The sequence below is a fragment of the Oreochromis aureus genome, linkage group 7 (genome assembly GCF_013358895.1).
Source record: "Oreochromis aureus strain Israel breed Guangdong linkage group 7, ZZ_aureus, whole genome shotgun sequence".
NCBI lineage: Eukaryota > Metazoa > Chordata > Actinopteri > Cichliformes > Cichlidae > Oreochromis > Oreochromis aureus.
In genome coordinates this window covers 7,983,905-7,998,974 of record NC_052948.1, presented here as the reverse complement: position 1 = coordinate 7,998,974, position 15,070 = coordinate 7,983,905, and the positions used below count along the sequence as shown (strand labels likewise).

The 15,070-nt window shown below is 39.6% G+C and overlaps 1 protein-coding gene across 4 annotated transcripts in view; it reads left to right on the top strand.

Annotated features, from left to right (window-relative positions):
- itpr2 (inositol 1,4,5-trisphosphate receptor, type 2) overlaps nt 1-15,070 on the top strand; it is a 61,350-nt gene that overhangs the window by 37,740 nt on the left and 8,540 nt on the right. For 3 of the 4 annotated variants that reach the window (XM_031759276.2, XM_031759270.2, XM_039614646.1), the window contains 15 exons: nt 178-431; nt 517-717; nt 1,725-1,835; nt 2,154-2,249; nt 2,333-2,452; nt 4,626-4,760; nt 4,865-5,057; nt 5,268-5,393; nt 7,175-7,350; nt 7,453-7,617; nt 7,697-7,880; nt 9,752-9,838; nt 10,656-10,777; nt 10,891-11,056; nt 11,149-11,309. In XM_031759276.2, the coding sequence (XP_031615136.2) occupies nt 178-431; nt 517-717; nt 1,725-1,835; nt 2,154-2,249; nt 2,333-2,452; nt 4,626-4,760; nt 4,865-5,057; nt 5,268-5,393; nt 7,175-7,350; nt 7,453-7,617; nt 7,697-7,880; nt 9,752-9,838; nt 10,656-10,777; nt 10,891-11,056; nt 11,149-11,309 (2,297 nt within the window). The remainder of the gene's footprint in view (nt 1-177; nt 432-516; nt 718-1,724; nt 1,836-2,153; nt 2,250-2,332; nt 2,453-4,625; nt 4,761-4,864; nt 5,058-5,267; nt 5,394-7,174; nt 7,351-7,452; nt 7,618-7,696; nt 7,881-9,751; nt 9,839-10,655; nt 10,778-10,890; nt 11,057-11,148; nt 11,310-15,070) is intronic. The other variant, XM_031759284.2, reaches the window with a different exon arrangement.

Genomic DNA, 15,070 nt, shown 5'->3' with positions numbered 1-15,070 from the left:
TATATATATATATATATACACATATATATGTGTGTGTGTGTATATATATATATATATGTATATGTGTGTGTGTGTGTGTGTGTGTGTTACAACTGCCACACTTATGTGTGTGTGTGTGTGTGTGTGTGTGTGTGTGTGTGTGTGTGTGTGTTTTTAAAATAAATCCTTTCTTTGTAGGGAAAGATTCTGGGCTTCACATGAGGGATGACATGCGAGGGCAGCTAAAAGAAGCCTCCTCAGTGACCTCAAAGGCCTTCTCGGCCTTCAGAAAAGAGTTGGACCCTGACCTTGAAGGCCTCGGCCAAAACAGTGAGATAATCGGTACTGAGGAGGCATTGGAAGACACTCAGATGAGCCCGGCTGTTTCTATCATGAAACCAATCCTGCGTTACCTACAGCTGCTCTGCGAGAACCACAATTCAAAGCTGCAGGTACTGGTGCTCTGTGAACTCTGCCCTTAGAAGTCCAGTCATTAAAATGACCACTGATTGACTTTGTTTTCTGCTCTGAATCCAGAACTTTCTGCGCAGTCAGAACAACAAGACTAACTACAATCTGGTGTGTGAGACTCTTCAGTTCTTGGACTGCATTTGTGGGAGCACCACTGGAGGCCTAGGGCTGCTGGGACTTTATATAAATGAGTTTAATGTGGATCTGATTCTCCAAACGTTGGAAACCATTACAGAGTATTGCCAGGGGCCCTGCCATGAAAACCAGGTAGGACGAGGGTGACTGGTTAGTTGAGAGAAAATGCTCAATTTATTGGATAGTCAAGTTGTCAACATATTTATTTAACAGAGCTGACAGAAGATCTTCCTAATATTCTGAATGTATTTGAAAAATTGTTCATCTTTCCCTAAATGTGAAGCATCATATCATTAAACCTGTGGTGAGACGTTTTTATTCTTTCATGTGTTCAGTTCCAGTCAAGTTGAGATAACTACGATGAACATCATTTTTTGCACATTTGCTGGGTAGCAAAACACCAAATACATTATGCAATGTTCTGCAACGCTGCCACTTTAAAAAAAAAAAAAAAAAAAAAAAAAAAAGCTCTAAATTTTTTCAGTTATGCCTTCAAGGTAGTCTCCTTGTGGATCTGTCATGTGCTTTGCATCTATATGTTATTTCAAAATAGGAACCCTTTAAATCTGGTGAGGAAAGTGAGCTAGGAGGGAATATTGCATTGGAGTGGCACAAAAGTTTGTACTGGTGCATAATGGATTACCATTAGGGTCATATCTACAGGGCATGTTACAGTACACACACACACACACACACACACACACACACACACACACACACACACACACACACACACACACACCCTGGTCTCAAACTTGGAGTCTTACTGTAACGAGAAACAGGAAGTTTCTGGTTTCGAACCAGCTGACCAGCTGGGGCCTTTCTGTATGGAGTTTGGATGTTACCCCTGTGTCTGTGTTGGTTTCTAATTAGAAGGAGGTGGATTGATTCTAAATCGACTGTTGGTGTGAATATGAGCATAAATGTCTGTCTACAGTGGACCTGGCAACTTTGTGATCACACTGCTGTTTTAATCATGAGCGGTGGTGTAGTAAGCCGTCTTAAATGATTATCTTTTATTTGGATTTAACCTGTGACCAGTAAAGCACAGACACTTTCTTCTGATGAATTGTATTAATGAATTCATTTGTAATGTAGCCAACACTGACTACAGCATGTCCATTTTTTTCCTTTTCCAGAGCTGTATAGCTAAACACGAATCAAATGGCATTGATATTATTATAGCACTGATTGTCAACGCCATCAACCCCCTGGGTAAGGATCGCCTGGACCTGGTGCTGCAACTCAAGGTGAGCACTAGTTTTATGAGAGGTCTGGGAGGTGACACACTTCCATTACCCTATAATATACTTACCTTGCTGCATAGTATTAATTAAATATAGTTAACAATTGTGCAATGATGAAAAGGGCAGCAGGGCAAATACAGCCCATGTTTACTGGCTGTCTGACTGCAGATGTCTTTAGTAGTACAACCCTTTAGTCGAGTCACAGCATTCTGAAAAAACCGCATCTGTCAAGTATTGTTTGTTTTTTTTTTTCTCCAATTATTCAGCTTTGTGTAACTGATCAAAGTATAAAAGCTGATTATTTTGAAACGTGTATCATAGAACAATGCCTCCAAGCTCCTGTTAGCTATCATGGAGAGCTGCCATGACAGTGAGAACGCAGAGAAGATTCTCTACAAGATGAGACCCACTGAATTGGTGAGTGTGGTCATGCATGTACACAAACTACATCTGACATGTGTGGTGTAAAAACTGTGACTTCTAAAACACTTTTGCTTCAGGTGGATGTCATGAAGGACGCCTACAAACAGGGTTTACAGAGTGAAGATGACGATGACGGCATGGGAGACGAGATCAAACCTAAAGATGTCGGACACAACATTTACATCCTGGCCCACCAGGTAACAGAAAAGATTAAACTTGTGTCAGTCTAAAGTGGTCAGACAAACAGAGGAAATGCAGTGATGCTTTAGTCTAATGACCATCGGGCCAAAGCAGTGCAGGAGTGCCAAGTGATGGAAGAGTGCTTCTCTGAATGAACTGCTCTGACAGTTTTCTGAAATGAGTTTTTGTGATGTGACATTGGCTCTACGGACAGATAGGCTTTAGGCATTTTCACTGAGGCAGGTAGTCCCTGCACAACTAAATACACATGGTTTGCTTTGTCCAGGGATGAGGAATGAGGGAATGAGGCAGGAGTACTGTACCCCTGAGAAATTTGGTTTTCTTCTAAATGTGTGTGTCCATCTGACGTGTCTTAGTCTTTGTCTACGCTGTTTGTAAGTTGTTGAGAGCAAGCCAAGTCTTGTGGGTTTTCACTTCTGTCTCTTTAGAGCAAAGTGTCAGACAGGATATTTTGGTCTGCAGAGCAGACGAGTTTCATCATGACAAGGAAGTGTGCATGTTTTTTTTTTGTTTTTTTTTACATTTTTTTTATGTTTGACTTTTTAAAAAATTACCTTTCAGCTTAAAACATGCACAAATGTGTGCATTAGCTTTTAAATATATTTTCTGTTCATTTAAATAAACAAATTAAATTGATAAAATAAAATAAGCAATAGATAGAATGCACAAACTAAATGGTTCTTAATTCCTGTACAACTGTCTATTTTAAAGGGGTAATAGAGATTTTTAAAATATAATAAATAAAAAAAACAGCAAGTATCCAGAACTCAGAATGTTTTCCACAATATTTGACTCTAACAAATTAAATAAATTTTAAATTTTCCTCACCCTAAACAGAGAAGCAGAAAAAAATAAGGAAATCTCATTTGGTGACTGAACTTGGATTTTTAGATGACCTCTACACAGGAAAATAACACAGGAAAGGAAAAAGACCAGAACCTGTTTCTTACTTATCTATTAATCCTTGTGCCACAGGTGTCCTTCTCAATGTCTTTTTAACAGCAAGGATACATAAAAACTACCTCTGCAGAGTGTGGGCAAAGAAAGAAACTGTTACTGGTTACTGGTTTGGATCTGGATCACTTTAAAACTGTGATATAAGTCAATTCCTTTAATGGGAGATGGCAGCTTTAGCTCTACTACAAAAAACAAGGCCATAAAGCTTGAATTTGAATGGTATATAGACATTACTTACAGTTGTGGGCTCATCATGGGTATGAATTTCACAATTTAGGGCTTTTTCCAGGGTGGAATAATTGCATACTTTACATCTTTATTGGCTTTATAAAACAAGAATTGGGTGCACAAGATTGAATTTATTTTGGACTTTCAAAAATATGTAAACAGTGATCAAATATATGTATATACTCACACCAATATTTGATTAAATATCTCTTAATAAGTTGCATCTTGACCACACACCTTTGATAGTGATCAACAATTTTCTGGCATAATTCTGGCAAGATATTTGGTCACTCTTCTTGGCAGAATTGGTAGAATTTATTTAAATTGGTTGTCACACACCTGGGTTTTAGTCCTGCTCCAAAATCCTCCAATAGAAATGAGTTCATGGATTTGGGAAGGCCATTCCAGAAGCTTAATGTTAGCCTGGTCTATCCATCTCAAAACCAGTTTTGATGTGTGTTTGGGATCATTGCGCTGATCGAAAACCCAATTTTGTCCAATTTTCAACCATTTAGATGTTAATTTAATGTGAGGTGAAAGAACTTCCTTCATTATTCCATCCACTTTGTGCAGTGTACCAGTACCACTGACAGCAAAACTTCCCAGAGCACGATGCCACTACCACCATGCTTGGCAGTTGAGTGTTCTTAGTCTGAAAGCCTCAGCTTTACTCCTCGAAACAAACCTCTTGTCATCGTGGCACTACCTTTGTCTCGGCTGACCATAAAACTTTTCTCCAGAAGGAATATTTCTTGTCCATATGGGCTATTTCAAATTTCAATCAAGGTTAAAGCTGCACCCAGTTCTTGTTTTCCAAAGTCATTAAACATATATCTTGTAAAATCCAAGACCATGACATTCAAGCTCATGAGGAGATTTTGTAAACCATATTTATTTAGTTTTGGTTCACTACTGGTTACAGTATCATCCAGTGTAGTGCAGCAAAATCATATCTTCATATTAATCATATTTTTTCATTCCTAGTTGGCCAGGCACAACAAAATCTTGCAGCAGAGCCTCACCCCTGGGTCAGGGTTGGGTCTGGGGTCAGGCATGGACCACGATAGAGAGAAGGATGATGCCCTCCGTTACTATGCCAAGCACACAGCTCAGATAGAGGTAAACCGCATCATCAATTTGTCATTTATCCTAAAATCTCTTAAATCTTTCGTCAAACTTTAAAACTGTAAGCCAAACCTTTAATGACCAATCTTTGTTATCAGATTGTGCGTAATGACCGCAGCATGGAGCAGATAGTGTTTCCAGTTCCTAACATCTGTGAGTACCTAACCGAGGAGTCAAAGGTGCGTGTGTTCACCACCACTGAGAGAGATGACCAAGGCAGCAAGGTTAACGACTTCTTCCACCAGTTTGACAACCTCTACAATGAGATGAGGTGGCAGAAGAAGATTCGCAGTAAGTCTTCCTTACATTCGGTGTCCAGTTCTTGGAAAATAATAATGATGGTGGTGGTGGCAGCAGGAACAGGCTTCAGGACGACAAATCACGATTCCCATCCAGCAAGTGTGGTTATGTTACTTTCACAGTAAACTGAAGGGCCTGCAGTGATGTGGTGTGTGCTGAATTCGTGTGCCTGTACTTATGCTCCCTGTTGTGTTTACACAGAAAATAAGGCTCTGTTCTGGTTCTCACGTCACATCTCTCTTTGGGGGAGCATCTCCTTCTACCTGGCCCTTCTGCTCAACATTGCTGTGGCTGTATTCTACCCTTTTGGGGACGATGAAGATGAGGGTAAGAATTTCTGCATATGTCTCAAATTGTAATTTGTAATTTCAAGCCATTTTTTTAAACCTTTTGCTAAGCAAACCAATGTTTTAAGGCAGTGGTCCTCAAATGGCTCCTACTGGACATGGATTATTTATTTAATCTGAAATATAAAACTCTGCCAATATAAAAGTAGAGATGAACTTACCATCTAAGGCAGACAGAATTATTTTGTGCATTGTGTAAAATTTCTATAGGGCATAGTATGGACAGCTCCTGGTGCTGAAATAACATCTAATAAATGTACCAGAGAAAATGTGAAGAATAAAAGCCCTTAATATCAGCTAAATTATGCTGTATCTCTTTAATTCAAATGCAGACATACTCATTAGTATTATTCAACTAAAATAATGAGGGGATTTTATTATTTTTCTAAGGAAGTCAAGCATGCAAAATAAAGAGGCGTACACACACAGAGTTAGAGAGACTAGTGGCTATGTGATGAAAAGAAAGAAAGATATGTGGTAAAATTTTAAAGCAATGTCAGACTAAACTGTTGGCAAAGGGGCATTTTTTTTAAACTAATTTCAGTTTTGAGTTGGGCAAATGAGGTGAATACAGCGTAAGACGTGACATGAGGAAAACCTATGCAACCACTGCCTGGAGTGTCAACCACCAACCATTAGCTACAATGCAATGGGGCAACAGACGGATCTTTTAAAAAAAACTAGGCCAAGTGCCCACTTCACTGACTATTCTTCTCCAAGGTCACTGTTTTCACTAGGTGTCATTTCTTACAGATTTTAAGGAAAGAGTGATTCAGGAGGCCTTTAGCCCAGCCTAGCAGCAGACATAGTGTTAAATAATTCAGAAATAATTGACTTTTTATGCATCTGTTTGATTTTAAGTGCAGGTATACTGAATCATCTATTTACAACTGTTTTATCAAGCAGTTTTAATCATTTTTAAAACTTATGGAAGAACACTTTGAATATATTAATTTTCAAGTAAAGTCTATAACAATTCTTTTTTTTGGACTGTTAATTATTAATGATTATCGCTTTCTTTTTATGACTGAAAATGCGTGTTCTGTGACACGTGATGCTGCATTTATTTAAACACCTTGGTCACTCGGAGTCCCACAAACACTGGTGATTTATCTAACATACAATATCTAATCAAACAAGAAGCAGTAGGTGTGTACAAAATGTGCTTCACCTGTCATCACGATATCGTTTTGAGGCGGGAGAACTTGGACTTTAATCGTTTTTATTGGTATGTTGATGTCATTGCCCTCAGCCTGGCGTCAGTCTGAGACCTAATTAATCAGATGAAGTTAAATCACCCAATAATCATCCAAATTTACTCTTTAAAATTCATTTCTTTACGTGCAGTGTTAGATTACCCGATTTTAGGTTTAGCAAAATGTTACTAGAACTTGCTGTATTTGCTGGTTCGCCTTGGTGTAATTCGCTGAAATGTAAACCTACTGTACATGTGGTTCCTGTGGCGTACAGAAGTGTTAAAGATGGCTTTCTGATAAATACTTCCTCAATGAATTGTCAGCACTTTGCAGTTTCCAAAAGACCCATGAGCATCACTCTGCTGATTTACTCAGTGAGCTGAAAAAGAGTTGGTTGTTGTGACTGATGCTGTCCCCATGGATGGCTGTTTGACATTTTAAAGTGTTTCCTTTGACTCTTTGCTAAGTTAAGCTCTTAGCTCAGATAAATAATTCATTAGAGGGATGTCATGCTTTAAAGCACTGATGTTTTGTGCCTTGTTCGATTGTTTATTCTTCCACACAGGCACATTATCCCCATTCTGGAATATCTTACTGTGGGTGGCATTGGGAGTCTTCACCGCACTGCTTCCCGTCTTACCTAAACCAATAGGCATCGGGTTCTTCCTGGTCTCCCTTATTCTCCGTGCCATCTACACAATGGGCCTCGGCCCTGCTCTGCTTTTGCTCGGTGCTGTCAATGTAAGTGAACAAAGGCTTGTTTTTGAAGAATGTGTCTGTTCTTGCCTCTTCACACATACAAGTTTTTTTTGTCCCTGAGTTTTGTTTTTATTCCATTTTCAGCTTTTCAACAAGTTGGTGTTTCTTGTAAGTTTTGTGGGGAACCAGGGGACGTTCACTCGAGGATACAAAGCAGTCGTGATGGACATGCTCTTTATCTACCATTTGTGGTATGCCATCATCTGCGTCCTGGGCCTCTTTGTTCATGAGTTCTTCTACAGCTTTTTGGTAAGAGAGCTCATTTGCATTGTAACAGTGTTCTCCGAATGTTTTCTGATGGCTCACCGATGACGATCTCCCCTTGCAGCTGTTTGACCTGGTGATCCGAGAGGAGACGCTGCTCAATGTGATAAAGAGTGTGACAAGAAATGGCCGCTCCATTTTTTTGACAGCGGTTTTGGCCGTTTTTCTCGTTTACTTTTTCTCCATCATCGGCTTCCTCTTCCTCAAAGATGACTTCCGCATGGAGGTGGACCGCCTTCCTTCACCAGGTCAGAAACTTTAACTTTTAAAGTACACCAAGTCATTACTGTGGTCTGCTCCCTGTCATAAATCCCTTGGGCTTTAAGCTATCCTCTGATATTGCCATTTGAAAATAATGCTTCAAAAATGCTACTTATGTTTATCACCAGTCTAGTGTGATATTTAAAACAAACTACACCAAATATTGACAGTTTCACTTCCACTTCCATGAGGAAAACAGAAAAAACACTGAGTGAGACATGGGTGGTGTTCAACATCTTCAGATGTAACTGCAAAAGATTTGATGCAACAGAAATCAGTCACAAGAATGCCACATCTATTTTAGTCATAGTACTTATACCTGGCCTTTCCAATGAATGTGTCATACTTAAAAACCTTTAAAAGTGCACTGGCAATGTTTAAACAAATAAATAAATAATCTTTTCTACAATGTAAAAAAGATCAAATCTTCTAGTAGTATGTGCAGTAATTGCAACGCCCCTATCTGGGGATATGTATTATCTCTCTTAACTTCATTTCAAGTCTGTACTGTGTAAGGATCATAAAAGTTTTGTTCATTCTCCAGACTGGATTATAGTTGTGCTTTGCGCTCTCTGTCAGTATATTTTTCTGTTATCTTTTGTGAAAGTTATCCTTAGTTGACCTGAAACAAGTTTGCTCTTCTTTCTTAATCTTTTCCAGCCATGAACATCTGTGAATTGTTAGTGAGCTGTGTTTCCGTTTTCTGAATTTGTTTAAATCGTGGAACGTAATGTAAATTGATGAGTTTCAGACTTCACACCTCTTCTGGTCCTGTGGTATGATGTGTAGGCAGTTAATGGCCATACAAAGTTGTTCACATTTTGCAGTTGCTGGATGCTAGTTGATCCAGTTCATTTTTTCCCTTCACTTTTGATCTGATTTATAATTTCTTAATTACAATAATCAAATCAGCATTTTCTTGTGTATAATCTCCCCATAGAAATTGTCGAACATCTAGAGTAAGCCATATATATATATATATATATATATATATATATATATATATATATATATATATATATATATATATATATATATATATATATATATATATATATATATATATATATATATATATATATATACCCAGACACATGTTTTGAAAACACTGTGGAGAGTGTGGGTAGTGTTAATGAGCTCCAGCACCCACGGTCAGGAAGACATCCTGCTAGCACATGTGCACCTGTTGCATAACCTGGTGGCCGCGCCATCCTGTGTTTTACTGAATAGAGCACAGCAGACACAGCCGAGCAGTGGTGGGTTATGTAACCAGCTGGGCTCACGCCTCTCTGTATGTTAGCTGAAGGCTGAGTGGAGATACGGCATGAGGGAGCTTGATCGGAGCTGGGGAGCACCCTTTACACTCTCCTGCCAACTTAGAGCTGTGAACCCTGCACCCCTCCTCAAACCCCGTGCTCCCCTGTCCCACCAAGTGGTCGTCTTCTTCTCCTTCCCAAACCTCCTGTCACCGAGCCCTGCCCTCAGTTCTCCAGACTATCATGGTAAAAAGCTCTTTTGGTGACACTCTGGTCCAGATGCACAGTTCTCTTTCTTCTGCCTGTCTGCCCAAGCAGATCACGCTCAGGCGGTGCGGCTCCTCTGCTGCTCGGGGCTTTGCCGGTGTGCAAATGATTTGCTCAGGTTTTTTCAGCAACACTTCACCGCCCACCCAGCAGCTGCTGCCTCAGTTTACATAATGTCTGACTATATCTTTCTTGCTGATTTCTACCAGCGCTGATGAGAATTAGCGGGAAGAAGGTTTAATGCAGGAGCATAATTTAATCGTCGCCTTTCATATGAAAATTTTCAGTGGTGTTGTCACTGACGCAAACTTCCCATGTTTTTGTTGTTCTTGTAGGAAAAAGGGATTTATTGAGTAACAGCGAGGTGGCAGGCTCATGTTTGAAAGACAGATGCCCTGCTTCTACACCCACATCTGTACCTGGTAGGTTTTGAGGTTAAATTAAACTGAATATGTCCTACCCATCGTGGAAGTCACTGAGTGGATAAGTTTTAAGATTTTGTGTTTTGACTGGGGTGGCGGGCGTGTATGTGACCTTTCCAGCAGTAATCACTTCCTGAAAGGTTACTAACACACATACTGAGACATGAGCACGCACGCACACACACTGAGTTTGTGCACACAAAGAAACTTGATGAGGCAGGGGGTGACTCCTACTCCTGTTTGTTCTCCTGCGTCTCCACGGATCACCTGCGCCATAAGGGCACACACGTGATCTCAGCCACATCCTTCACCTCTTCTTTCTCCTCAGCAGTCATGCTGTGCGTGGCTTTATTCATTTACAGTAGGAGGTGGAGGTGTTTTATTATCAGTCACTTGTCAGCGTCAGCTGAGTCACACTTTTATCTGAATTAGGTCAAATTGTTTTTGAATGTTGTTTTCATTTCATGAACTAAAAGCTTCTTCAACTCTTCTAGCTCAGTTGAATAAAAAATTAAGACTAATATAAAAATCAAATATTCTAACTGTGAGATTAATAAAAAATCAATCAACTGAGCAGAATGTAATGATGGAAAAGGGAAGCACCTCTTAAGAAGAACTTTTAAAGAACAACAGTATTGCGTGTCGGTCCAATCTTGTGTAATTTCATACCAGATGTAACACAAATTTAAAGGTGCACATTTATCCGATTACACTCCAAAGCTCCTCTTGATAAAATCTCCCATTTTTAAGTTTTCTGTGTCTCTCTCTGTCCATTTCTTCCCATCACATGTTTTTCTCTGTTTTTTCATCTTGTTAGATGAAGATGATGGGACCGAGCGGGTGTGCGACACTCTGCTCATGTGTATAATCACTGTATTGAACCAGGGCCTGCGTAATGGAGGAGGTGTGGGAGATATTCTCAGGAGACCCTCCAAAGAGGTAGGACAAGCCTAAAACGAATACAGGGAACACAAAAAAGTGGCATTTCTCATTTTGTGTTTTGTCTGAAGGAAAATCTGAAATAAAATTCTGTGTTTCTTCCATATTTCCAGGAGCCACTATTTGCAGCTCGAGTGGTTTACGACCTTCTGTTTTTCTTTGTTGTCATCATCATCGTTCTCAACCTCATCTTTGGTGTTATCATTGACACCTTTGCAGACCTGAGGAGTGAGAAACAGAGAAAGGAGGAAATCCTCAAAACCAGTTGTTTCATCTGTGGTGTGTACAGACAGCTTTGTGGTATAGCTAGCATGCATATGATGGACAAAATGGTCTAAGGTAGAATTCATAACAGAGCTAATGTCTTGCAGGGTTGGAAAGAGACAAATTTGATAACAAAACGGTGTCTTTTGAGGAGCATATCAAGTCTGAACACAACATGTGGCACTACCTTTACTTCATGGTTCTGGTGAGGGTGAAGGATCCAACCGAGTACACTGGCCCTGAGAGCTACGTAAACAAAATGATTGCAGTAAGTAGGCCAAATATATACACACTATACACACAGGAAATGGATGCAGTGTATCTTTGTAATGCAGATTAATGTTCTTTAAATGTGACCCATTATGCTTAATTACACATCCATATTTTTATTCTCAGAATCTACTAAAACAGTTATTATTCTTATTTATATTATGCTGGGCTTTGGTGCAGCGTGTCAGTTCACCCACTTTGTAAAACAAACTTTTTAAGCGTGCTTAAAAAGCTTGACTGAAAGCTTCTCGTAAAAAGAAGGTTTGAGCAGCAAGCAGTTGGGGCTGCTGTGCTCACAGCCGGAGCTCTGTGTCTGAGATGACGATGCTAAGCGTACACACTCTTTCTGATCTTTTACAGTGACGAGTAGAGAAAACAGAGCAGCTCAGAAGGATCATTTCTACATGTCCTCATATGCTAACCTTATCTGAAACTTCGGCCAGCTTTAATATGAACACGCACAATTAATTACACTTTGCTAGTACTGTGTTGGACCCCCTATTGCCTTCAGAACTGCCTTGATTCTTCATTGCATGAGTTGAAAAGGATGCTGGAGACATTGCTTAGATATTTTGGTCCATATTGACATGATAGCATCACACATTTACTGCGGATTTGTTGGCCATACATCCATGATGAGAATCTGCCACTCCACCACATCCCAGATGTGCTCTATTGGTTTGAAATCTGGTGACTGTGGAGGCTGTCTGAGTACAGTGTCATGTCCAAGAAACCAGTTTGAGATGATTTGAGCTTTAACATGTTGAGTTATGGATCCATGGTTTTTTTTCTCTGTGTGTGTGAGTGTGAGAAGCTTTCTCTGAAATACTCAGACCAATCTGTATGGCACCAATAACCATGCCATGCTCTGTCACTTATATCAGCTTTCTTCCTCTTTCTGATATTCAGTTTGAACATGTTGTCTTGAACACATCTACATGCTTAAATGCACCGAATTACTGCCATGTGATTGGCTGCTTACTGATCAGCCAATTTTCAGATGTACCTAACAAAGTGGCCACTTAGTGTATACACGCACACACACAATAAGTCAAAGCGTAATAGATCCACTTTAACAGGTACATCTCACAAGCTGTTGTCTGATCAAAATAGCTTAACTCTCTTTATACAGATCACGTTTAAGAGACATACAGCAGTGTAAAGATTTAGGAATTTGAGACTGCACTATTTTTAAGGTGGTACATAAACACACCCAAACCTCCTTATTATTCCAGGAACATATGGCCAAACAAACACATTCATTTCACCCCCTAATTCATATTTTGTTGGCAAGCTGCACCAAGCAGATGAGCATACAGATGTCTTCGTGTTAAAGCCTTAAAGATGCACAGCCTCTTTAGTTAGCAGACTTGCACAGTGTGCTATAGAAGCGTGATCCTCTACAGCAGACGAGTGATCAAAAAATGAGACTGAGCCTCTAGGCCTGTGCCAGGCATCCCAATTTATTCTCCTTTCCCCTCGCTGTTGGAGAGAGATGGGGGTTCTATACTCAGGTAGTCCTCACTATACTGAGCTCCTAACCTGCAGGGACACAGTGTGGTTAAATAGTAATTAAACCCAGTCCAGGCCTATTATCATCAATGTACCAACTTGCCGCACTGACACACAGACAAGAAGTTGAAGGATGTAAGGGCAACTAAAGGTGTTGCTGTTAGGTTAATGGATTCAAATGAAGCCTTGGAGCACAATGGCACATTTTGTGATTAACATTCAGCCGTGATGGGCATAAGAATGGTGGCATTATAATGAGCAATTTGCATAACAAACAGGTGATAGACGTTGAATTAATATGCATCAGCAGGTCTTCCAACAGGTCGGTTCTCTGATGCCAGGCCAAGGTATTGCTGGGTGATGATGCAATGATGAGTCAGGAATTTACAAACCCATTTTAAAAAAAGTGAGGACATTGTGTAAATTTTACTTAAAAACAAAATCTCAGAAACCCTTAATTTATTCTCAACGGAAAATGGAAAACATATCAAATGTTTAGGCTAAGAAAATGTACCATTTGAACAAACACATGAGCCAATTTTGAATTTGGTCGCAGCAACACTGCAACCTTTTTCTTTTAACAAGAGTCTGTGTAGATTTAGGAACTGAGGAGACTGGGTGCTGGAATTTTGGGAGAGGAACGCTGTCCCATTCCTGTCTGATACTGGATTCTAACGGCTCAACAGTCCTGGGCTGTCTGTCATATTTTTTTTTTTTCATGACACACCAAATGCTTTCAAGGCACCCAGGCCAGTCCAGCACCTGGCTCTCCTACTATGAAGCCATGCTGTTTCAATAGCTACAGTATGTTTTCTTGCTGAAATATGCAAAAATATGTAAGGCTTTTTCTGACAACAACATCATCTGCATTTGTTGCTCTTAAAACTGTATGCTGTATGCCTTTCAGTATTGATGGTGCCTTTGCAAATGTGCAAGCTGCCAATTCCATAGGTACTAATGCACCCCCGTACCATCAGATTTTCCTGCTCTCTTTAAAAAGAATTTCAAATATCAATTTGTCCGATCACAGAACACAGTTTTCCACTTTAAGTCAGATGATTTTAAATGAGCTTTGGTCCAGAGAAGACAACAGAATTTCTGGATCATGTTCACATTTGGCTTCTTCTTTTTCTTTAACCTGCATTTGTGGATGACACCATGAACTAAAGTGTTTCTGAGGCTGTACGGTGATTTCCTTGACAGAGTTTAGGCCTGTTTTCAGTGCACTGACACCAGAGGGCCTAAAGATCACGGGAATCCAGACGTTTACACGGAGATTTTGAAAAAACCTTTGATCTGTACTGTAGGTCATGAGATGCTCAAAATCTTTGCAATTTTACATTCAGGAACATTATTCTGAAACTGTTCCACAGTTTTTATATGCAGTTTTTTGCACATTGGTGAACCTCTACCCATCTTTAAGTCTGAGAAATTCAGCTGCATGTTCCTCCACCTCTTTCTACTTAATACCACTTTCTATTCCAGCATCTTGTTGCCCCCATCCGAACTTTAAGACGTGTTGCTGCCATAAAATTCAGAATGAGCTAATATTAATATTATTGTGAATAAATTGATTTGCAAAGAATCACCATTTTTTAAAATGAACTTCTAACTTCTTTTGGGTTTTACATATTAACACCTCTTAAGTGTTGCAGAACCCACACCCTCACATGCGCACACACGTGGATAACTAAACAAACAGCCTGTTGCGTACAGTTTGTTTGTGCAGCGCTTGTGTGCTTTACTGCAATCTTTCATATAAAATCCTACCACCATGTCAGAATAAATATAAAGAGGTTGTGCTGTAGTCAGAGTGCAGGTGGTGCAGGTTTCATCTACTTGCAGGTTGCACAGGGAACTGAAAGCAGAGTTTTACATGTTTTTTTTAAAATCTCCTGAAATAGTTTTTCTGTCTGATGCATTCAGCTTCTACCATTCATTAAGCTTAAGTTTGGTATATGTTTAGGGTATTAGTTGTTTGCTTACTGTACCTTAACTTCAGCCTTTTAACTCATCTTATGTTGGATTTATATTTTGGACAGAAGATGCACAAGTTGTGTGAGCATTTACCAGACAGTAAGGGTCTAATCAAAAAATACAATAAACTGCTATGCTAGGGTGTAATGGGATTGATTACTGTACTGCCTGTGATTAGGATTCCTGTTTTTTTTTTTTTTGTTTCGTTGTTGCTTTTTTATTTTTTAAACAAGTCTGTCTCTTCTCTGCCCCGTCATCTTAAAGTGTTGT